The sequence below is a fragment of the Penicillium psychrosexuale genome (genome assembly GCF_028828465.1).
Source record: "Penicillium psychrosexuale strain IBT 29551 chromosome Unknown utg000004l, whole genome shotgun sequence".
NCBI lineage: Eukaryota > Fungi > Ascomycota > Eurotiomycetes > Eurotiales > Aspergillaceae > Penicillium > Penicillium psychrosexuale.
In genome coordinates, this window is record NW_026643189.1 from 6,426,224 (window position 1) to 6,448,013 (window position 21,790).

At 48.5% G+C, this 21,790-nt stretch overlaps 7 protein-coding genes across 7 annotated transcripts; 5 read left to right on the forward strand and 2 right to left on the reverse strand.

Annotated features, from left to right (window-relative positions):
* Window positions 1-597: 597 nt before the first annotated feature.
* N7518_008326 (60S ribosomal eL42 domain-containing protein) lies at window positions 598-2,854 on the forward strand (the record flags this gene model as incomplete). The annotated part of the gene is made up of 7 exons (XM_057189253.1): window positions 598-675; window positions 728-977; window positions 1,044-1,614; window positions 1,797-1,917; window positions 2,401-2,493; window positions 2,562-2,746; window positions 2,815-2,854. The coding sequence occupies 7 exons, from the start codon at window positions 598-600 to the stop codon at window positions 2,852-2,854; spliced, it is 1,338 nt and encodes a 445-aa protein (XP_057040956.1).
* A 1,160-nt stretch (window positions 2,855-4,014) lies between these two features.
* hxt8 (uncharacterized protein) lies at window positions 4,015-6,142 on the forward strand (the record flags this gene model as incomplete). Its single annotated transcript, XM_057189254.1, has 11 exons — window positions 4,015-4,074; window positions 4,152-4,179; window positions 4,234-4,295; window positions 4,360-4,550; window positions 4,606-5,034; window positions 5,097-5,158; window positions 5,219-5,348; window positions 5,403-5,542; window positions 5,603-5,716; window positions 5,788-5,893; window positions 5,983-6,142. The coding sequence occupies 11 exons, from the start codon at window positions 4,015-4,017 to the stop codon at window positions 6,140-6,142; spliced, it is 1,482 nt and encodes a 493-aa protein (XP_057040957.1).
* Window positions 6,143-8,242: 2,100 nt separating this feature from the next.
* On the forward strand, window positions 8,243-10,569 carry N7518_008328 (Zn(II)2Cys6 transcription factor; the record flags this gene model as incomplete). Its single annotated transcript, XM_057189255.1, has 3 exons — window positions 8,243-8,869; window positions 8,918-10,104; window positions 10,173-10,569. 3 exons carry the CDS (start codon window positions 8,243-8,245, stop codon window positions 10,567-10,569), a joined length of 2,211 nt encoding a protein of 736 aa, XP_057040958.1.
* A 220-nt stretch (window positions 10,570-10,789) lies between these two features.
* Window positions 10,790-11,386, reverse strand: N7518_008329 (GNAT family N-acetyltransferase; the record flags this gene model as incomplete). Its single annotated transcript, XM_057189256.1, has 1 exon — window positions 10,790-11,386. The coding sequence occupies one exon, from the start codon at window positions 11,384-11,386 to the stop codon at window positions 10,790-10,792; it is 597 nt and encodes a 198-aa protein (XP_057040959.1).
* Window positions 11,387-11,882: 496 nt separating this feature from the next.
* On the reverse strand, window positions 11,883-12,773 carry N7518_008330 (uncharacterized protein; the record flags this gene model as incomplete). The annotated part of the gene is made up of 1 exon (XM_057189257.1): window positions 11,883-12,773. The coding sequence occupies one exon, from the start codon at window positions 12,771-12,773 to the stop codon at window positions 11,883-11,885; it is 891 nt and encodes a 296-aa protein (XP_057040960.1).
* A 1,836-nt stretch (window positions 12,774-14,609) lies between these two features.
* On the forward strand, window positions 14,610-16,040 carry N7518_008331 (uncharacterized protein; the record flags this gene model as incomplete). Its single annotated transcript, XM_057189258.1, has 2 exons — window positions 14,610-15,170; window positions 15,231-16,040. 2 exons carry the CDS (start codon window positions 14,610-14,612, stop codon window positions 16,038-16,040), a joined length of 1,371 nt encoding a protein of 456 aa, XP_057040961.1.
* A 2,223-nt stretch (window positions 16,041-18,263) lies between these two features.
* On the forward strand, window positions 18,264-21,006 carry N7518_008332 (DUF3824 domain-containing protein; the record flags this gene model as incomplete). Its single annotated transcript, XM_057189259.1, has 4 exons — window positions 18,264-18,510; window positions 18,639-19,988; window positions 20,052-20,423; window positions 20,489-21,006. The coding sequence occupies 4 exons, from the start codon at window positions 18,264-18,266 to the stop codon at window positions 21,004-21,006; spliced, it is 2,487 nt and encodes an 828-aa protein (XP_057040962.1).
* Window positions 21,007-21,790: the final 784 nt, after the last annotated feature.

A 21,790-nucleotide genomic window follows, 5' to 3' on the forward strand; every position in this document is an offset into this window, starting at 1 on the left:
GAGAGTTCGGACCCTGTTTGGACGCGAAATGTCAGCATGCAAGTTTAGGGGTGAGTGGCCTTTCGCATTTTGGGGTCATTCGATGATGCAATAGTATGGACATGCTGGAGCTGAGAAACGCACTTGATCAACATATTGAAGCGTCGGTGCCTTTTTTCGGTGGTTTGGATAGTAGTAATGGAGCAAGGTATATGTCGGCTGCAATGTAGTTGGAGGTACAGCTCTTGTCAATGAGTGTTTGGAGAGGAGATGTGAGCCCGGCGGGGTTTTGGTGGGGGCCTGTGGCCTTATTGCCTGATTGCGTCGGAGCCTCACTTTGGCTTGCGACAATGTAACTATGTAGTTATATGATTTGATGTAGAGAACATAATTGGGATATTTTGAGAACGATGAGATATCTTACTATGTTTCTTTCTTAATTCTAGCACCGTTTTCGAAGATGAGTTGAGCTTCAGAGTTCAGAAATATATATATACCCCTTGATAGCCAGAAAGTCGATATTTCCACTTCTCATGTGCATGCAGTTTTACCCCAACTACCCCGCTGAAACAGGCTAGAATCACGATTCACCAGTCAACCGGAGTCCAACCTCAAAAAATGGCCAATGAACCCGGGCAAATTGCGAAAGCGGAGAATCAATTCCAGCAATTGATCACTGTTTCTGAGAATGACCCGGTAAGCTTGAATCTTTAATTGTCAACAGCCAAATGCTGAGAGTCCCACCCAGAAACGATTGCAACTTGCCTATGAGGTCCATAGAAGCAAGAGAAATGCCCTTTTCAGAAGCCAAATTTGCCAGAAAGGATTCTGTGAATGGAACGAGGATGATATCCTGTCCAAAGTGCTCGAGGCAGAGAAGGGGTTGACAGACTACGTTGACCCGAGACACAACCTTGCCTTTTGGGCACGCCCGCCACAGCATATCCGGGATTTGGTCTACAAGATCCAGCAGGAGATTGGTACCTTGATTGGACCTGGTGTGTGCGATGCATGACCCATGGAAAATACAAAGAGACTGTTCTAACTGTGATTCTACAACACAGGTCTCTGGCTTGTACCCCCGCATCATCTGCACATGACCACGCTCGAGATCAGGTCTGCACTCAGAGGACCTGAAATTGATGAGATTACTTCTTCTCTCAAGATGAGCGGGGTCGTAGCAGAGCTGGCAAACTACACTCTCACCCACCGTGCCCGGTTGGTCAAGCCAGTAATCAGCTACGACACTTCTGCTATTGCTTTGAGCTTTGTTCCCGCGGCTGGCGAGGAAGATACCAGTGATTATAATGGGAAACATGATCAATTCACATATCACCATCTGCGAAGTGATCTTTACAACATCGTGACTGAATCTGGTTGTCCAATCGCGGCTAGATATACCGTACCTTCTGCGCATATCACTATTGCGCGCTTTATTGCGCCTGGTGGCCCCAAAGAAATAAAGCCGGATTCCCCAGAAGAATTTGAGAAGAAAAAGTTCCAACTTATTGATAGGATCGAGGATCTCAATCATGAACTCCGCTCAAATATGTGGAGGAGATTGGGGGACCCGTCTCAACGGCAATGGGTGATAGGTCATGAGAAGGGGTTGGAATTGATTAAAGGCAGAACTTGGTATGGAGTAGGGGATAGTATTGTACTTGGAGAAGGGTTTGTATAGCAGAATACAAGATGTGTGCTGAGAATCAACTCCAAACTCCAAAACACGTTTGAGATCAGTGAGATCAGTAAAGCCTCAGGCATCAACATTATGAATGACTCAGCATACTCTTCTTGGCGACTCCTAAAAGGGTTAGCGCCTACCCGATAGGGCCTAAGCGAGTGAAATCCCACAACCCAACAATCGCACTTGCTCTCCTCCGACAAGCGACAATCCAACGACCACCACCCAGCTATCCGGCCAAGTCAGTCAAAATGGTAAGGATACACCCTACGAGATATGTCAAGTGTTCCGCAAGCCCCGGCCATTCGAAGTTGCTCGAGTCGTGGAGAGAATGTGTGATGTCTACTGTGCGGCCAACCTCGAAATCGTCAATTCCTTCGCCGACCGTCGTGAATCACCACATTATGAACTACCCAACCGTCTGTTTTTCACCGGATTCACTGCAGGATGCAATGTAAAAGTTGACATCGAAGAGGAAATTGGCGGCGAAACCTGCAAGAACAACACTGGGTGATGAAATTCAGGACTCAAGAAGCAGATCACAATGGGTGCACCCCGCCATCCTTTATTCAACCGCACTTTCTACTCCTTGAAAACTACAAACCGGACAACACGACCTATCTCTTTGCGACCGCACTAATTTCGAATCGGACTTCGGGGCACGAATCACATTGACATTGATCTTATTCGCACAATCAGACCAGAAAGACAAAAGCTCATGACATCTCTCCGCACAGGTCAACATTCCCAAAACCCGCCGGACGTACTGCAAGTCCAAGGAGTGCCACAAGCACCAACAGCACAAGGTCACCCAGTACAAGGCTGGCAAGGTTAGTGCCCTCGACGCCGGAATGGTAGTCGTGAGCTATTGCTGATGATGTCATCCTTTGTGATTTAGGCCTCCCTCTTCGCCCAGGGTAAGCGCCGTTACGACCGGAAGCAGAGTGGTTACGGTGGTCAGACCAAGCCCGTCTTCCACAAGAAGGCCAAGACCACCAAGAAGGTCGTCCTGCGTCTCGAGTGTACTGCTTGCAAGGCCAAGAAGCAACTCGCCCTGAAGCGCTGCAAGCACTTCGAGTTGGGGTATGTTACATCTACATATTGCTTGACTGTTTCGCTATACAGTGCTGACATACCTTTTTCTTTTACAGTGGTGACAAGAAGACCAAGGGTGCTGCCCTTGTTTTCTAGATTGTTCAGTTTCCTTGTTCGGCTTCTGGGTTTTCTGCATTGCACAAAGTGCTTCGCTGTTTTTGCGGAGCATATATGACATTGGCAATGGAAAAATGAAATAGGAATTTAACTATTCAAAATCACCATCTATGACTACCGGATTATGAGTTGTTGAATAATTATTCTTGCTTCACAGTAGAGCTGCTAGTACCCTCATCAGCGTTGATATACTGCATCTCCCACGCGTTGCTGTTCATTGTGCTCTTAGATGTTCACTCAAATATTCCCCATGTAGAGTTCTCGGCGTGGGTTACAAAGTATATCCCCCCAATTCTTGCCAAGACTCCCTTTATGGGTCCACTCTTACGCGTGGAGTGTCTCGTGAGACTTATCAAAGTCCCATGCCTCGCTTCATTTACCCCCGAGTTTTCTAGTTAGCTTACTGACGGTTTGTCAAAGAGATATTCGGAAACCACTAGTCACTGATGGACTACACTCTGCACAATCATCGGGGTCTCCCCGAACACTTGATAAGGCCCTCCTGAGCGACATAAGATATTTTGTCATCCTGAACAACATACTTCAGTCCACGTATATTCCCAAAAGAAGCAAAATATACCATCCGAGCTTAGCAGAATCAAGTCGAGAAAACACCGAAGGGCGAGACTCCAGGGGGTTGCCAAGAACCCGGTTCTCAAGAACTGCCCATTTCATACGGACCGGGAATCTTTATACCGAAACTGAAAGAATGTGATATGAAGACGCAGATCTTCGCCGAGGACACCAACCCTGTATTCTGGGGGACCAAACGAGAGCCTCGAACCAGCCATCTTCCAATCTTGCGAGACTCAACGGCTCAAAACATGCAAATGGCCCTGATAAATTCTTTGTAGTGGAGACCCTTCGTATCCACGGCCTACCCCAGTTTCCCCGCTTCCCCAGAAATTGTTTTCCTCGGCCCTCCTCCGAGTATAGGCGTATGTGTCGTCTGTCGCTTGTCTGTCTGTTGTGTGATGCATCCTCGGCCCATCGGATATAGCCCGGCTTGCTCCTGTGAGAGATCAAGTAATATACCGGGGGTAGTTCTTGTTTCTAGTTCTTGGATATCCACGTCCTCTCTTCTCTTCTCTTCTCAATATTCCCTATCTGATTCCGCGGAGAATCTAGAATCATTCAAGATGGCGATGTGGTATTCGCTGGGTATTGCTTTCTTTGCTGCTATAGGCACGTTCTTGTTTGTAAGTTGATTTCTTCTTCCAAGATCAGTTGGTCTTGGACCGCTGTGTACAACCGCGAAGTTGACTTTAATGAATAGGGGTTCGATACTGGTATTGCCACAACTAGTGAGTTATTATCCACAAATTCTAGCTTTGCAGCTCAAACTAATGATTTACTAGCGATTGCCCACCAAAGCTGGATTGATTATATGCAAAAGCCATCAAATGGCGTCACAGGAGCTGTATGTTCACCCAGCCATTTAACCTCCAACCCGACGGAACAGACCCAGAAACTGACCATCTTAGGTTGTGGCCGTGTACATCGCCGGTGAAGCCGTCGGCGCCCTAACACAAACATTCATCGGCGACCGACTCGGTCGAATCCGCTTCATGCAAATGATGTGCGTGATCGTGACAATCGGCACCCTCATCCAAACCGCCTCCGTCAACATCGGCATGTTCCTCGCCGGCCGTGTGCTAGCTGGGTTCGCAGTAGGGTAAGCCACCCATACTCTTCACCAGATCTATAACAGAAATTAACATCCCCATAAGTGGCCTGGTTGCAACAGTCCCAATCTACCTGAGTGAAATATCGGATCCAAGATACCGCGGTCTGATCGGCGGTATTTCCGGCTGCGGCATCTCATTCGGAACAATGGTGTCGAACTGGGTCGGCTACGCCTGCAGCTACGCTCCCTACGGCCCCATACAATGGCGGCTGCCTCTGGGCATCCAAATTCCTTGGGGAATTATCATGTTCATTGGTCTTTCGACTTTCATGCCTAACTCGCCACGACAGCTGATTCGCCATGGGAAGATTGACCTTGCGCGTAGCGAGTTTGCGCGCATTCGGCGTGGTATTGTGCTGCATGATATGGAGGAGGAGTTTGGGCTTATGAAGGCGCAGATTGAGTATGAGATGGAGAGGGAGATGACTTCTTTGCGGGATATCTTCAAACTGTTTAGACATCGGGTGCTTGTGTGAGTTTGTTTATTTCTTATTTGGTTGCATTTGAGATTTCTGGAACTAACTGGATGTTTAGCTCTATCGCTGTGCAGACGATGACGAGTTTGACAGGTGTCAATGTCATTCAGTATTATCAGAGTGAGTTCAGGGTGCGAGCGCCGAAGTGGGAATTATTGGGATGTTAATATTATCTCTCAGCTATTCTATACAAGGGCCTTGGAATCGGATCACACACGATCCTCGCTCTGGCTGCAGTCTACGGTACCATCGCCTTTTTGTCCAATTCGGTCACTACAATGTACATGACCGATCAATGGGGACGTCGGAAGTAAGTAGATTCCCTGAGTTATCATGTCACATGCCTGCTGCTAACCGTCTACAGGATGCTGATCACCGGATTGGCTGGTATTGTCCTGATCGAAATCTACGCCGCGGTGATGCAGAGGGAGTTCCAGAATACAGACAACCACATCGGAAAGGGTTTCGCGATTCTCGGAATTTACCTCTTTGTGGTTTGCTATTGTAAGGATTCGGATCATGGCTGCAAGAAATTATCTAACGTGGGGTTTTTCTTCTTTTTAGATGGCATGCTCAACAGTACTACATGGCTGTATGGCGCCGAGGTTCTTCCTATTGCTCTCCGCAGCAAGGTGATGGGACTTGCCGCCGCATCTCATTTTATCGTTAATGTTGGCAGTAAGCTTGAAATCCATTCTTATGAAAGATAGTCCGTATATGCAATTGCTAACCTCTTCATCCGAAAACAGTCACCGAGGCTGGACCCAGTGCTTTCGCCAATATCCACGAGAACTACTACTACGTCTTTGTAGTCTGCTCTGCATTCTTCTTGGTGATCGCTTACTTTTACTTCCCGTAAGTCGCTAATATATTTCCCTTCAACTTGTTTCATCGGAGACGAAGAGAAAGAGATCAAAAGAATTTAAGAGGCTAACCTTGTCCAGGGAAACCAAGCAGAAGACCCTCGAAGAAGTGGCTGCTGCGTTCGGTGACCAGGTTGTGGCTCAGGACGAGGGACCTAAGCGTGCGCTTAGTGTGGTTGGCGAGACACAGCACATTGAATCTAGCCATGTATCGACGCATGAAACAGCAAAGGCAGTTTGAACTCCCTGCCTTAGCAGGGCTTCGGGGAGATTATCCAGGCGCTTATACAAATGCCATCTCAACCGTAATCCCAGAAGTGCACATTTATTCAAATATTCTTCACTTTGTTGCAAGTAGCAGAATTCCAACCCCTTTCTTCTGACTGAATATTAAATTTGTGGCTTTTGTAATTTACCCAGAAACAATTGTTGGGCTGGAGTATTTAAATTAAAAAGCAAAGCAAGAACTTGTGGAACGCAGCTCGTGTCTTGCCCCCGTTTCAGCCTTGGGTTCCCCACCAGACGCATGGAGAACTAAAACAGATCAGACTTACAAAGTAATTCGCCGTTCACCATTCGCCGTTCGACCGATGATGAGTATGCAGAATTACATGCTGTCATTGTCGGTCTAGCCGGTAATATAATATTGACATTCCTACGACATAGTTATCGAATCCTTCCTAAGCAGCATATTATTGCCTCAGAAACTCTATCGCCACGCGTCGGGATGATCTCTACCGATGATCAAAGCTGCATAACCCACAATCCGGAGGAATAGCCGGAACTACGGGTGATTATTTGCAACAGTTGGCTCTTCTAGATGCTTCCCGATATCCGGGACTGTTTGCCACGTACTTTTGATTTGACTTCCATTCTTTATTTTGAAGTGTCCATGTAGTGTTTTTTTTGGCTCTTTCTTTTCTAGCTGGTTCACCGGATTACCCCGGAGTCAACCTGGAAGCCGGCAGTTTTCACTGCAAAGTGACTATGTATAAAGTAGTTGAACGTTAAAGTTATCGGATTCCCGAGAGGCAGGAACACGAGGGAGGGTCCGAGCCCACAGACGATCCTTCGCACAATGGGAATATGGAATTGGAGAGCCGCAGGAAGGGCTCTTTACTATAATAATATTCTGGTGCGTTCCATTAAATGATCTTATATCAGGCGAATATTCTAAACAACAGCAAAATAGAGTAATTCTTGGTAAAATCACAACGAAGCCAGTCTCTCCGTGGGTCCTATAGAAATCAAGGAAAAATAAACAATTCAACGCTCATACGAACCACTAGAACTGACATTGATATCTCCGAGCTGAAAAGTTCAGAATTTTCACGTTTATGGAGTCCCTCCAGGGTTGTTCTAAGTAAGGCGCACTACCGCTAGACAGGGATTGTCGTCATGGCGCATGTGGCTGAGGAAAGCCACACTAACCACTAATGGCCATATTCGCGCCGATCTGTACGAGAAGCCGAGTGTAAGGGGAAATGATCGGCAGGCTGAGTGGCTTAGGCCCGTTTAGTGGCAACGGCACACCTCGGTCTGAACGAGTTATCCCTATGATCCACGTATGTTGGTATCGTACACATACAACATACACACTTCACTTACATCGTAGTATCTTCGTACTTTCTTCGGTGTTAAGCAATGTGTTCCTCAAAGGGCCGACATGGGTGACGGCCCGAAACCATGGTTTATAGGTGTATCAAAGCCCTATTAGGACTAAGCAATCCCGGTGGTCTGTCACGGTCTATACTGTATTTTGTTAGTAGCATCGGAGGTACATATCCGCTGAACTCTCTGATCGTGGACCCTTCCCACCCTTATAGAAGGGTTTCATACATCGGTCTCCCCGTAAAAGGGATGTTATCACCTCCAGGGCTGTCGAACCCTAGACCTTTTTGGTAATAATTATATTTATTATTTTCTGCTCGGCTGACATCTCCAAGACAGGGGCAAATAAGTATGCCGCCAATATTCACACGCATCCCCATGTGGCTTCCCCAAAAAAGGTTGCCTCCTATTACAAATTGGATCGGGCTGAAGTATAGAAGACTTCGACAATCCGCTGTTTATCTCAACTCTGAAAACATCAATATCCCCCGCTCATCCATTGTGGGTTCTCATTCCCTATTTTCTTATGGACCCATGAACAGACGACAACCAGTCGATCCATACCCACAACATATATTGCGAAGTACCCCTTTTTGAAACCGGCCGTTCGATTTTCCTGAGAGGCAGCTCCTCTTCGCTCTATAATCTCACACTCTCTCCAATCCCCTCAGACGACGAGGTGATTGCGCTTGCTTCAGTCTAGCGCAGCCTTGACCTCACTTCCCAATCTATGGCCTCATCCCGTTTGACAGGCAAGCGCCTCCCCATCAGCTGTCAGGCCTGCCGAATACGAAAGATCAGATGCTCGCGCGACGGCCGGCCATGCCAAACATGCGTGCGGCGCGGTCTAGGCGCTGAAGACTGCATCTACCTCGGCCAGCCGCGGCTCTCAACTGAGCAGTCCTCGCCCGGTGACAGCGCAGTGCAGAACGAACTGCTAGCACGAATTCGGAATCTAGAAGCCTTGCTCCAGAAGCAGATGACCTCGCATGCTGGCACGCCCACTGGTGGCGCAGTCTCGCCACTGGGTGGGACGAGTGCAGCGGGTAGTTTCTCGGAGCCTGAGACATGGGACTCGCTCGGCCCCATGTTGGATAATGTTGGCACACTTCGTATTTCGCCTTCTGGTCATGTCCGCTATGTGCCACTAGCTTCGCAGTGGGAGTCTCTAGTGGCGAATAGCCCCGCTGCGGAGTGTTTACCGAATTTAGATTCGGATCTCGCGGAGGATGACGATGATTTGCAGATCCCATTGGCGAGGAATGGAAGTATATCCCGTGCTGAGCTATTGTCGATTCTGCCACCTGGCCGGTATTGTGATACCCTCAAGGATGTTTATTTTCAGGTCTTTTCCTCGGTATGTCATACGAAAGAAATGGGGGAACGCTAGCTGATAACACATTAGGTTTTCCATATTCTTCACGATCTGACGTTCGAAGCCGAGTATCAGCATTTCTGTCATGATCCTGGCAGTGTGTCTACATCATGGCTGGCTTTGCTATTCGCCATTCTCGCTATCGCCATAAGCGCGCTCGATGATGACCATCCTCTGCTGTCTGATCTAGGGCGAGAGCGAACGGTCAGCCGAAATATCAAAGTGCTGTCAGCACGATATCGATCTGCTGCGTTGCGGTGCCTCGCCGCCGATGGTGTGACGTCCCGACATTCGATCAACTCATTACAAGCTTTAGTTCTTATAAATTACGCCCGAATTCACCGCGGTCTACCAATCTGGACAATGCTAGGATTCACACATCATGTTGCAATATCAATGGGTTGCCATTTAGACCCAGATCGTTTTACCCTCGGGCCAATCGAGCGAGAAGAGCGACGACGGGTCTGGGCCGGACTAATGATGCTCTATACCATCCAAAACACAGCATTTGGGAGCCTCGACCAGCAGGCTCTAACGCAAGACGTAAAACTGCCCGCAGACATCGACGACGTTGATCTGCTCACCAGCCCCAACCTAAAAAGACCAGCACCTTCAACATTCCCCCGCCCAACACAGATGACCTACCTCCTGTTGAATTTCCGATTATATAAAATCTCCTCGAAGATTTGTGAAACAATATTCAGCTACCCAAATACATCCCGCTTCACAACCTCTCAACTCGAAGCGGAAATTATATCCGTCCGTGAAATGGTCGAGGTTCGCTATACGCTCGATACGAACAATCCTCTACCCATTCACCACCAAGCCAACCACCACATCATATACAGCCAGATCCATCAGCTTCTCCTTCTCCTCCTCCGCCCAAGTCTCTGCCGTTACCTACAAGGCGAGATTACATCTGAAACTTGCTCTACAAGAGCTAAGTGCATCGCTTCCGCCAAGGCTTCACTTTCCATTTTTGAAACTCTCCTCGAAACACAATCGTTTAAGCCCTACAAATGGTATACCAGCGGACTAGGCAGTTTCCACGCGTTCCACGCTGCAGTCACATTGGCTATCATCCTGCTCATCCCCGAGGGCCAGTCCGAGTACGAAGAGATCAAAGATATACTCGATCGGGCCTTAGATATGTTCGCCTCGCTCTCAGTCCGCAGCGTTTTCTGCAGCAAGGCTGTTCCCATAATTCGACAGATGATGTATGTCCAAGTTACACCCCGCCCTTACCTAGATTCTCCCCTGGACTAGTGACTAACATACAAACCAGCGATGTTGCCTCAACGAAATACAACCCCCAATCACCTACCCACTCTCAATCCCACCTCCAAGCCCAGGCCCAGGCCCAGGCTCAAGTCCAAGCCCAAGTCCAACTCCAACAAAACCAAGCCAATATTCAATCCCAGTCCCACACTCACCTCCTACCAAGCATCCAAATGCCCCTCTCAATGTCAAACCTCCCCCAGGGAATGACAATGCAGGACAGCTATAATATCTCGCATCCACACTCGCAATCCGGATCGCCGGTGCCAACTATTGCATCGATCTCCAGTGATCACACCATGCATTCCGGTTTCGGTCAGATGCATCCTCAAAATTGGATCGGTCCTACTTCTATTCCATGGGATACGTTAGGTTCTGGTACTGGAGGGCATGGGTTCGATTAAATATGTGATGAGATGATTGATGACTATTTGAATTTCATGGTTTGGGTTTAGGAGTTGGATTTTGGCGGCATACGATGGAATTAATATTTTGGTCATGAGGCATATGAGCAATGAAGTGATGGAAAGAAAAGAGTTTCAATCAGCTATATCTCTATCCACAACAATTCTATTTATAATCTAATAATCTCAAAGCAACCCATTCTCAACCCCGCTGAGATACCTAGGGCTTCTCCCCAAACCCAGGAGCCCCCCAAGACTTCCGCTGCATAATAGCAAATCCCACCGCATCCTTCCCATTAACAGGAGGGTTGCATACCATAAGCTCCATATCCATAACCTTCTCATAAAACGGCACCGACCGTTTCCAATCCCTAGTAAGCAGCAGCGATCTCCGAAGATAGGGCATTGTCTCGATAACCTCCTGCACACAGCTTACAAGCCAAGTTCCCAGGCCTCGGCCCTGGAGCGAGGCAAGTACAAAGACATCCGTCAAAAAGAGAAATGTTGTGTAGTCTGTTACGCAGCGGGCGAAGCCGACGAATTCGATTGTGGAGTCTGCCAATTCGTCGTTCTCTGGTGTCTTGTCTGACTGGCTTAAGGTTTGGTCTGGATCATGGTACAGCCCGAAGCAGAGGGAGTTCTGCAATGTTTCGCGCAAAGCGGACTCCGGCATTGGCTTTGCCCAGTAGAACTCTTCGCCGGCGTACCAGGTGTTTAGAGTTTTGATAGGGATTCGGGATACGTCGGTTGAGACTACGTATTCTCCCTTTGTCCAGCATTTTGGTTGGTCTCGTAGTTCTGATGTTGAAGAGGACATTTTGAATCCTGCGGTAGATGTTAGTGTGTTGTAGGGTAGAAGAGGCTATTAGTGTTAGGGCTCACTATCTAGGGAACTCCGTGGGCGGTCTTGGTGTAATTGATAAATTGGCAGATCGCTTCGATAGATGCGAGCATATGTCGAAAATTTCTAGTGGATGTGAAGAGTCAAAAAATAAATAGAGACGGGGATGTTCTGTGACTCACATGAAGTCGTACACATAATCTTGCCAAGACAGGGTTAGTTCGTAATCTGCGTATCTTTTAACTGTTTAACGGAGTTTTTACGTATATTTCTAATGTTACTACTTATCAAAGGCGCATTCTAGTGCCATTGGGAGCTGAGTGACTGTCGGCCGAGCCCCACTCATTGACAACCTCGGAACATAAATCACGATAATGAGGATGATATGATATACAGGGTAGAAACTACATAACAGACATTATATTTTTTTGAATTGACTGCATCACCCATTGTGACATGAGAACCCCAAGGCTTATTCGTAGAAAACTAGACATCGAACTTCAATGCTCTGCCTCCCGGGCGATCCAGCAGGAGTCTGCGGGTCAATAAATGCAGTATGTCCGGACCCATGAGCAATATCTGTCTTGGCCCCAGTCATAGTGTGGCTTCTCGAATCGAAACACTTGATGAACATGACTTCCTCGGGTGTCATATCTTTGGCGTAAAAGAAACGATGTTCCTCATTAGGAGCGATAGCATAAGTCTCTCCCTTGACCTCATACCCATCCGTAGAGAAAAATGACTCAGAATCAGGCGCTACCTCTCCATGCTCCTGCCACTCCTTCGGATAAAGAAGATCAACTTTGACAAAATCAGAAGGAGCAATGCTTCTCCAATCAATCAGCGCCAACGGGAAATCAGAAGCTGGATTTTCAATCGGACGCCAGACATTGATAATCTGGTATCGACCCTTTAACAGCTCCTCTACTTCATCCTCTGGCAGGTGGCGACGCACTCTCGCCTCGGCAGCTTTGGGCGTTTGGTCCACGTGCACCAGCTGCACAGGACTACGCGCCGAGCCCGGCACCCGGCGCCGGATGGTATGGTCGAAGATGGCTACTTTTTTCACCCCGGGCAGTTTCTTGCGCAGCAGGTCTTCTACTTCTGCGTAGTAACCCGCTCGCACTTCAGCATCGTCGGTGAATGCGGTCTCCTTTGCGGGTGACTTGTATAAGGCGAAGCCGGAATTGTCTGTTGTGAAGTTCGATTCTTGGCCTCGGAGATCCTCGACTTTTCGTTCCAGTTCTGTGAGTTGGTAGGACCGGCCTGGTCCGTCGACTTTGCCCCATGGCTTTTTGAATGGCTCTGTGGCATCAGGGTCGTAGGAAGCTCGGTCGATGTATCTGAATGCTGCTGTCGTCATTTTTATAATGTTTTGTGTGTCGATGGTTTTATATCAAAGGTTTTGTGTGATGTCGAGGTTGTTGGGTTTTGCTTTCCTCGCGATGGGAGTAGTGGGCTGTTGAACCCGGTGCGGATGAGAGGTAATGTATTTCACAGTACGAGGATACTGCTATGTGACAAGTTAGAAACAGAAGGGGCTTTTTTGAAAAAAATAAGCTATGTATATATATGTAAGGAACGAAGCACGAGGGGCGGTTAGATTGGAAATCCAGATATGATTATTAATTGTTTTTCATGGCGGGGCGGAGACATTTGTAGATGGCATCATCGACAGTTACCCCGATCATCGATGTAAGAATAAAATTGAAATCTTCTGAACAGTCGCATTGGATGAGTCCCCGGGAACCCTGGGTTCAAAAAATCAAACATATATTAAAAAGGGTATAGATACAATCAATCTAGTCCATCGCGTGGTGATACTTAACAAACATTGCGTGCCAATATAAGGCATCAACACGTGATATATACAGACCCACCTTCTTCTTTCGGAAGCATATTGTCCCTGCTTCATGTAGCATTCTCCCTTGCGAAGACATAGCTGATGATCAAGTGCCTATAATAAAGTTAGATTTAACAAGACATCTCCATATGTCTAGACAGGTACATATACAACCTAGGGGTGAGTTAGTTTGACATCTCTACTTTACAGATAGAGATGAGTTATTCTTGGTCGAAGACTTCACCCCCGCATCTATACAAGCTTGTGCCTGTATGTTGTACTATTTGGATATTCTCCGAATGCTACATTGTGTCACGTGCTACCCTTTGGGTGCCTTTCAAAGTCCAGAGGTCAACCCGCTGCGCTAGGAGCAAAAGACCAGAATTCCAGGACAAAGCCCTGGAACTGTACTCACTATATGTAGGATGGACTGACTCGCAAAATATCGGACTCTACAAAATAGCCAATCCAACTCATCACCTAAGGTTGACAGCCAATTACTAGCGCGTGAGACTACAGCCGCCATGGGTGACTTATTTACTATTGGTCAATAACTACGGAGTAGTTAGCACCCCAAATTCTGCCGGTCAAATATTCGCCAATTAAAAATGAGAAAGAACGAGCGGTATTACAAATCCAGAAAGCGGTAACTAGCAGCTGCAAGTAGATCAGTCAGAAGCATCAAATGTTACCTTCTGCAATAATCGACTCTGTATGCCGAGCCTTGTCAAAGTCGCTCTTCTAGTCATGCTAGCGTGGGAAAGCCCGTGTTGTCTTATTGGCAGTAGATCGAATGAAATTGCTTGCAACCAACATACCTAGCCAACAACTCGTGACCTCGTTTTCCAGGGTCATTTGTTCATGCGTTGGCACTTTCGCAGTCTGTGCGAATACTTGGCGTGGTGGTAACTTAGTACTGGTAAATCACCGGCCTCAAGGGCGTGAAGCAAAACAATTACATGATGTTGGTACGTCTTTTACGTGATTGAAGTACTTGCCAATCAATCCTAAGTGACCAATCACATATGAGTTATGGGGACGATGCGAAGAGCACCAATCAGGTGCATTTCATATTGGTATTCACCCCCCGCCCTGTGAGATTGTTAATTCATATGACCCCGCAGCCTGATTACTACCACTCCCCATACCCATATCTCTAGACAGAACTCAATCGAGCCGTAAGTTCCGGAGCAACACGTGGAACGGGAGATTGGAGATTGGATTGTTCCGAGGAATGCCAGGGATGTTTGGCTGAATGCAACATACTATAAGAGAGACATCAGATCCCTTGATTCAGATCTCCCGAAATCAAGCACTCGGCCCAGACTTTGAACCGACCTGTCCCCTTGATTCATGATGAAATTGAGTGCCCTTTTTGGATTGTTGGCCTTTGCAGCGGCGATCTCCGCTGATGCAAAGGCTCAACAACCCTCTTATTCTTCATCTTCCATCACCAATCTGAAAAGCAGGATCAAGAATGTTGTCATCCTGGAAATGGAAAACCGCTCTGTGGACAACCTACTCGGCGGCCAGACTCTCAAGGGACTGGAGAACCCTATCAACAACGGCCCTTTCTGCAACCCGTACAACTTGACCGATACTTCAGCTGGCGAGGTGTGCAGCTCTGCTAAGGACTTTGACTCTGTTCTGGATGATCCTGATCACTCGGTGACTGGGAACAATATTGAGTTTTATGGCACTTTCATCCCAAGCAATGACCACATTGCCCAGGGAATGCTCACTCCTACCCAGCATGGCTTTGTGCATGAGCAGTTACGCAGCTATGGCGACGATGCTGACAAGGCGTATCTGGCCAAGCAAGTCATCAACTACTATATCGAGGACGAGGTGCCGGTAATGACCACGCTGGTGCAGAACTACCTCACCTTCAACCACTGGCATTCGGATCACCCCGGTGTAAGTCCGAGCAAATTTCCTACTCTCTAATTGTCGCGTATAGCTAACATATATAAATAGCCCACTAACCCCAACCGGGCCTTTGTACTCTCAGGCACATCCGCTGGTCACGGTACCAACGATGAGGCCTTCAACCCAGACGTCCACGGCCTCACTCAACGTTCGATCTTCCAGCAGCTTTCAGAAACCAACCATACCTGGAAGAACTACTACACAAGCCCTAGTATGGTCGATGCCTACTTCTTCGACTGGACCTTCACGAGTGGCAACTCCGACAAAGCAGTCCCCCTGGATAACTTTTATGCCGATGCGGCAGCCGGCACGCTCCCAGAATTCTCTTTTGTTGACCCGTCCTGCTGCGGTGTAGGCACAAACTCTATGCACCCAACCGGTCTCGTCTCTGAAGGCGAAGCCCTCATCAAGAATGTCTACGACGCGGTCCGCTCCAGCCCGCAGTGGGAAGAGACACTCTTCATCCTCACCTTTGATGAGACAGGAGGGTTCCACGACCACGTCCCACCCCCGCTGGCTACCCGCCCGGATGACCTAACGTACACTGAGATAGCACCCTCCGGCGAGGAGTATACGTTCTCCTTCGACCGTCTCGGTGGCCGCGTCCCGACGCTCTTGATCTCGCCGTGGGTTTCTAAGGGTCAGGTCGAACAGAAGGGCACCAACTCGGATGGCGAGGTCGTATCTTACTCTGCTTCTTCGATCCTGCGTACTCTAGGCTACCTCTGGGACTTTGAGCCTTTCACGCCTCGTGTTGGATCCTCGCCTTCGTTCGAGCATCTCATTCAGAACACAGCACGAACCGATACCCCTGTCAGATTGCCTGTACCTAAGGCCTTTAGAAAGACGGAGATCTAGCATATTACGGTGTTGCTTCCTATGTTCATTATGTATAAAGGCTTGTCAACGGCCTCACAGGGATATTTGCATTGGTAATCCATGACATCGACACTAGCTTTGACAGCCAATTCTGTTCGACACGAAATTCAACAATTATTTCTGCTGTGTGCATTATGGTGCGCACTGTCGCACGTAGATGATCTCTAGCTAATACTAGGCTGGGGTCTCTCATGAAATGACAAGAGAAAATTGAATGACCTCCCATAAAATAAAATTGTAACCTGGACTAAAAAGTATAGCGGGGTTGAAGAAACGCACTGTCAGGTGCATGTCAGATGGATTGGAGATGCGAGCAAAGGGTGCCAGATGATCTGATCTCCAACGAATTTAAATTGTATTAAAAACCCCGGATGCTACTTTCCTATCGTTTGAAAGTGGATTTCCTCCTTGGTTACGGTGGTCACCGTATTACTAGTCATATCGGGTGGTCGATGGATACTGGCACTGAGATACAACTAGTTAAGCACTCTGTACGGCTTAGTTATAATTTTTACCGCCTTTATTATCGTAAATATTATAACATACTCCGTGCTATTTTTTAGAAGGTTGTAACCTCGACAAAACCTAAAAGACACCGGGGTGTTATATCTAACGCCACTCATACCATGATGAGCCAGAAAAGGTTAGTTATTAAAATCCTCGGTGGACAAAGGCCGATACACGGCCTTGTAAAAATAGCGAGGAAACAATGTTGTGACGAATCCTGACTTTAGCGCTGGTCGCCAACACAGCATATGCAGTACGAGTCTAGGCTTTACCAGTTATCGTTTTGAGCGATGCTGTCGTCATCTGTGACTCGTGGTCTTGAAACATAAGTCTTACAATCGCTGCCTCGGGACTCAATATCTGCCAACGATGTTTCTATCTGTTATTGGTTCAATATGAGGAAACGCAATGTAACTTGTCTCTGTTCCTTTTTTTTGGCCTCTGCATATAACATAGAGAGACCCACTTGATTTTTTTTTTCTTTTAGACCATTATTGAAGTAATAGACTCAGCCTTCACTGCAACATAAGTTGTAGTTACCTACTCCGTACTTGGGTACATAAACAATTAGTTGCCAAGAACGCCCCGCATGACATTGACGTCATCCGCGGGGCTCCCATACGGAAATCAAGACCAGGGCGCTCAGGATTATACGCCTCTTATTGCCCTATTATTGGGGATAGTCTTTGTGCTCCCCATATGATGTCACCTCCAGGGCGCCTAGTGGAACGAATCTTCTTTGCTAAGACACCAATAATCATTTTAAAACGGCAACCTAAAATGCTAACCCGAGATCAAGATTAATCTATAATACAATGTGTGGATTGTAGCTAATCCAGTCGTGTCCTACTGAAACGCTACAGGAAACTGCTCTCATGACTGTGTGCATATAGCGCCGATCCATTCTTAGATGTACCTGTCAATGCAGCAGATGACATTTAGGTGAGGCTGCATCTACCGAAGTAGGATCAATATAAAATTGGGGACCACGGAATCATCCCGAGCCAGCCGAGAGAATCCCGTGGGTTAAGCAGCGGGAAGAACCAAACAATCCAAGTGAGTCTGTTGTAAACAAAATAAAGCCACGGTCTTTGAGTGTTTCGCGTGTTTCGCCACCGTACCCGGGCAAAGATTGCCAAACCCGAGAGAAAGAGCCTCACGTGTCTGGTCTTTTTATCCTCTTGACCTCTTTCCCTCTTTATTTCTCCCCTCCATCCTCTCGTTCACATTTTCATCTCGCGGCCTCATTGTTCACTAATTTACCATCTGCCTTTCAACTCCCCATTCCGAGTTATCCGAGCCCAACATACAAAGTGCTGCCTGCCGATCATCTAGTCGGAGACTAAGCCGGTTGAGTGCGTGCCAATACATACTCCGCTCTCTGCCCTACAGAACCTGTGGACGGCTCTCATCATTCTGAATCATTATTCAAACCCACTGGGCTTTTACCGGCTTTTCTTGGCTTTGATTTGTTTGGCCAAGATAACCGTTACCAATCAGAATTAGCCCGAGAGGACTGTACCTACTGGAGTCATCTTCGGCCATTAGTCGATCACATCCTCTCTGCACACCCCCACTTCTCTGCCGCCCCTCCATTCCCTGCAGTGTGCATCTTATTTTCTTTTGCCGTTCAACTTTTTACTTCTCGACTCATTTCTCAATTATTTCCCATTTCTCACTACCCTTATTACGTCCATGTCGTACACTTACAGAGAACGCGAACGAGACTGGGATGAGACCCGTCCTGTGTCAATCAAGCGTTACGTCATTTCTCCCGAAGACGACCGTCGAGACTTCATGTCAAGACACGATGACTCCTTTGGCGGCGAGCGCGAGGTGGTGATCCGGCGCAAAACGGATCGTGAAGAGCCTGTGACCGTCTCGCGCTACGAGCGAGAGGTGGAGTATGAACCACCCACACGCTATGAGAGAGACTATGATTGTGAGTACCCTACATCCCCACACCAATCGACCACACTTCCGGTCCATGGGTTTCCCTGGACCGAGTGGAGCTGTCCCCTACTGCTACTACCATGTCCACCCAAAAACAACCCGTACTTATTCGTGAAGCCCGCATTTATACCAGTCCCCGTGAATCCGAGTATGATGTCGTGCGCCGCTCTGAGGTGGACGAGGACCCGTATTATTACAACCGTCACCGTCGAGTCCGCGAGTACGATGAAGCTCGCTCCCGGCGTGAGCTGAGCCCTGATGATTCCGTTTCCCAGAGTAGTCGCCGCCACCGCGGCGATCGTGATCAGGACTACAGCAGCGATGACAGTATGGTCTACATCCGAAAGGAAACCCGCGATTATGACGACCACCCTCACCACCGTCGCCATCTCGCAGAGGGTGCATTGGTAGGTATTGGCGCGGCTGAATTGCTCCGAAACCACAACAAAAAAGATGGCGAAGTCAGCCATGGCGCCAGCCGTATTGGTAGGACTATTGGTGCCGGTGCTCTTGGTGCAGTCGCTGTGAGTGCTGCATCGCATGCTCGTGACTACTACCGTAGTAAGAGCCGTCACCGTTCTCATTCCTTTGAAGATGACCGTTCTTCCCATCGTCACAGCAGACATGGCCGGAGTCGCCACAGCCGCAGCCGCAGCCGCTCTCAATCGCACTCTCGTGCAAAGACTTTGCTCGAGCTGGGAGTTGGTGCCGCAGCCGTGGCTGCTGGTGTGGCTGCACTGCGTAGCAAGTCAAAAGCTGATGAGCGCAAAAGCCGGTCTCGCACTCGCTCCCGTTCTCGGGTTTCTAGCCGTGGTCGCTCGGAGAAGGATGGGGAACAGGGCAAACGCAGCATGTCTGAGCGCCGCAAGCACATGGCTGAGGCTGGATTGGCTGGTGCGGCCGTGGCTGGCCTGGTTGAAAAGGTCCGCAGCCACTCGCGCTCTCAAAAGGGTGAGCGCTCCCGATCCCGCCTGAGACAAGCTCTTCCCATTGTGGCTGCCGGTCTTGTCACTGCTGCTGCCACCGGTCTCTACGAGAAGCAGAAGAGTGACAAAGATGAAAAGGAGGGCTCGAGCCGGGGCCGCCATCGCTCAAGGTCTCACAGCCGCGCCCCGTCACAGTCCTATCCCGATCCAACTCGCGACTCGGCCGGCCTGATCGAATACGGCAACGACCCAGTCGCAGGTAGCATCCCATCTGAGCATTACTACGGTCAGCCTGATGCGCCCTACTACGATGAACAGGAAGCCTATGGCCCCAGACGCCATACACGCAGTCGCAGTCGCAGTCGTAGCCGAGTCCGCTACAGCGGTTCATCCAGTTCTGACGGCGAAGGTCACCGCCGACGGCATCGCAGCCGCTCACGAGACCTCGCGGGGGCCGCACTAGGCGCAACAGGCCTCGGTTATGCCGCCCACAAGTACAACGAGCGTCGCAAGTCCAAAGAGCGCGATCGCGAACACTCCAGTAAGTCCCCACTTCACCAAATTTCTACCGAGAAATATTTACCCTGACTAGTGGTGTAATCAGCGCATGACGACAACGTGCACCGTGATCCTTATGAAGAATCCTACAATCCAGAACCATACCCGCTTTCCCCGCAGGCGGCCCCAAGTGCCCCGCCCATGCCTGGCCCCCACTACTACCCCAGCAACCCCAACCCCAACCCCAACCCCAACTATTACCCCCCGCCCCCGGGCGACTCAACCTACAACCTGAACAGCACCCCCGCTTCATACAATCCAGCAGACTACCCTCCACCACCCGGTGCTGCGCCACCTCAGCCTTACGCCTACGGCGCTGCGCCACCAGGACCGGGACCCGAGCAGTACACACCTCGGCCGCGTAGGGCTGAAGACAATGTGAGAACCCTACCTATTGATACAAACCACGCGCACAAGGGTGGGTTCGGCGGACCACAACTGTGACTGTATAGAATGTAATCAAAGCTGATCCTTAATCGATAGGTCTGAACATCCACCCATTCCCAACGTCTGCCCCCCGGTCAATTAGCCAACCGCCGAAATCTGTCGCGTTCGACTTGACGGATCCTCCGCATGATCCTGGCTATGAGACCGATGACAGTGACTCTACCGTTGGATCGGGTTCGTCTTCGCATCGCGGAGGTAGAGACCACCGTCGCGATCGAGATCGAGATCGTGATCGTGACCGTGACCGTGACCGTGATAGCCGTCATCATCATCGCCGCTCCTCATCCGTGCCCTATCCACCTATGCCCTCTCCTACTCCTACTGCCTCAGACCGTCACAATTTCTATCCTGATTCCAGTCACCATCGACATCACCCATCAGCCCCGAAACACCACGAGGGAAGAGACCAGAACAAAGCCCCTGAAGCAGACTCCGACTCAACCATCGACCTACCCAGCCGCTTTGATGGGCAAGGCCGTCCTCTTCCCGAGCGGGATCCCGCTGTGGATAAATTTGAGGACCTGGTGAATAGGTTTACCAAGGTTCTGTTCTAGCGGGTCGCTGTGTGATGTTTCATTTATCCCACTTTGTCCCCGTCTATTCCTTTGACCTTATGTCTAGTTCTTCTGCAGTAGGTGGATTTTTTTTGCCTTGGTTAAGTTTATTTTTAACATTAACCACATCTCTTTGGCTCTTTATCTTCTTTATCCTTGGTGTTTTTTATCCTTGACGTTTTATGCTCAATCTTGTTGGTCACAAAGTTATGAATGATGCCTGCCGCCGATGATAATGATTTATGATGTGTATATGTGTTCAGATAGAGCATTCCTTATTGCTTTTTTTTCATAAGATAATATAGGTCATACTTCGAAAATTCTTTTTGGTACGGATCCTTTGAAGTAAAATTATAGGGGAGCTGCATAAACTAGGTAGAACTAGATCTTGCACAGCGTGTGCAAATGAATCCATGGATGTCATGGGCCAAATCAGAAGACAAGTTGAACTATATACACCGAACATATCTGTTCTTTTAACCAATTAGTATAGTTATGTATCCAAAATCAAAGGATATACATATCCATTTTTACAAGGGACATGAACAAAAAGAAATACAGATGCGGAACCCTGTAATAATATGAAACGAAATTAATAAAGCCCCAACCCGTCTCATATTCGAAGACTGAGCTAATAGCGAAAAATGTCTTTCTCAAAGTCCCGCCCGCCGTACAAAGAGATACATAACACAAGACCAATTCTGAGATCAGTCAGAAACCAGACAGATAGTACAGATACAGCATGCTTCGCACTAGGAAGAATAGACATGGAAAAGAACCTCCA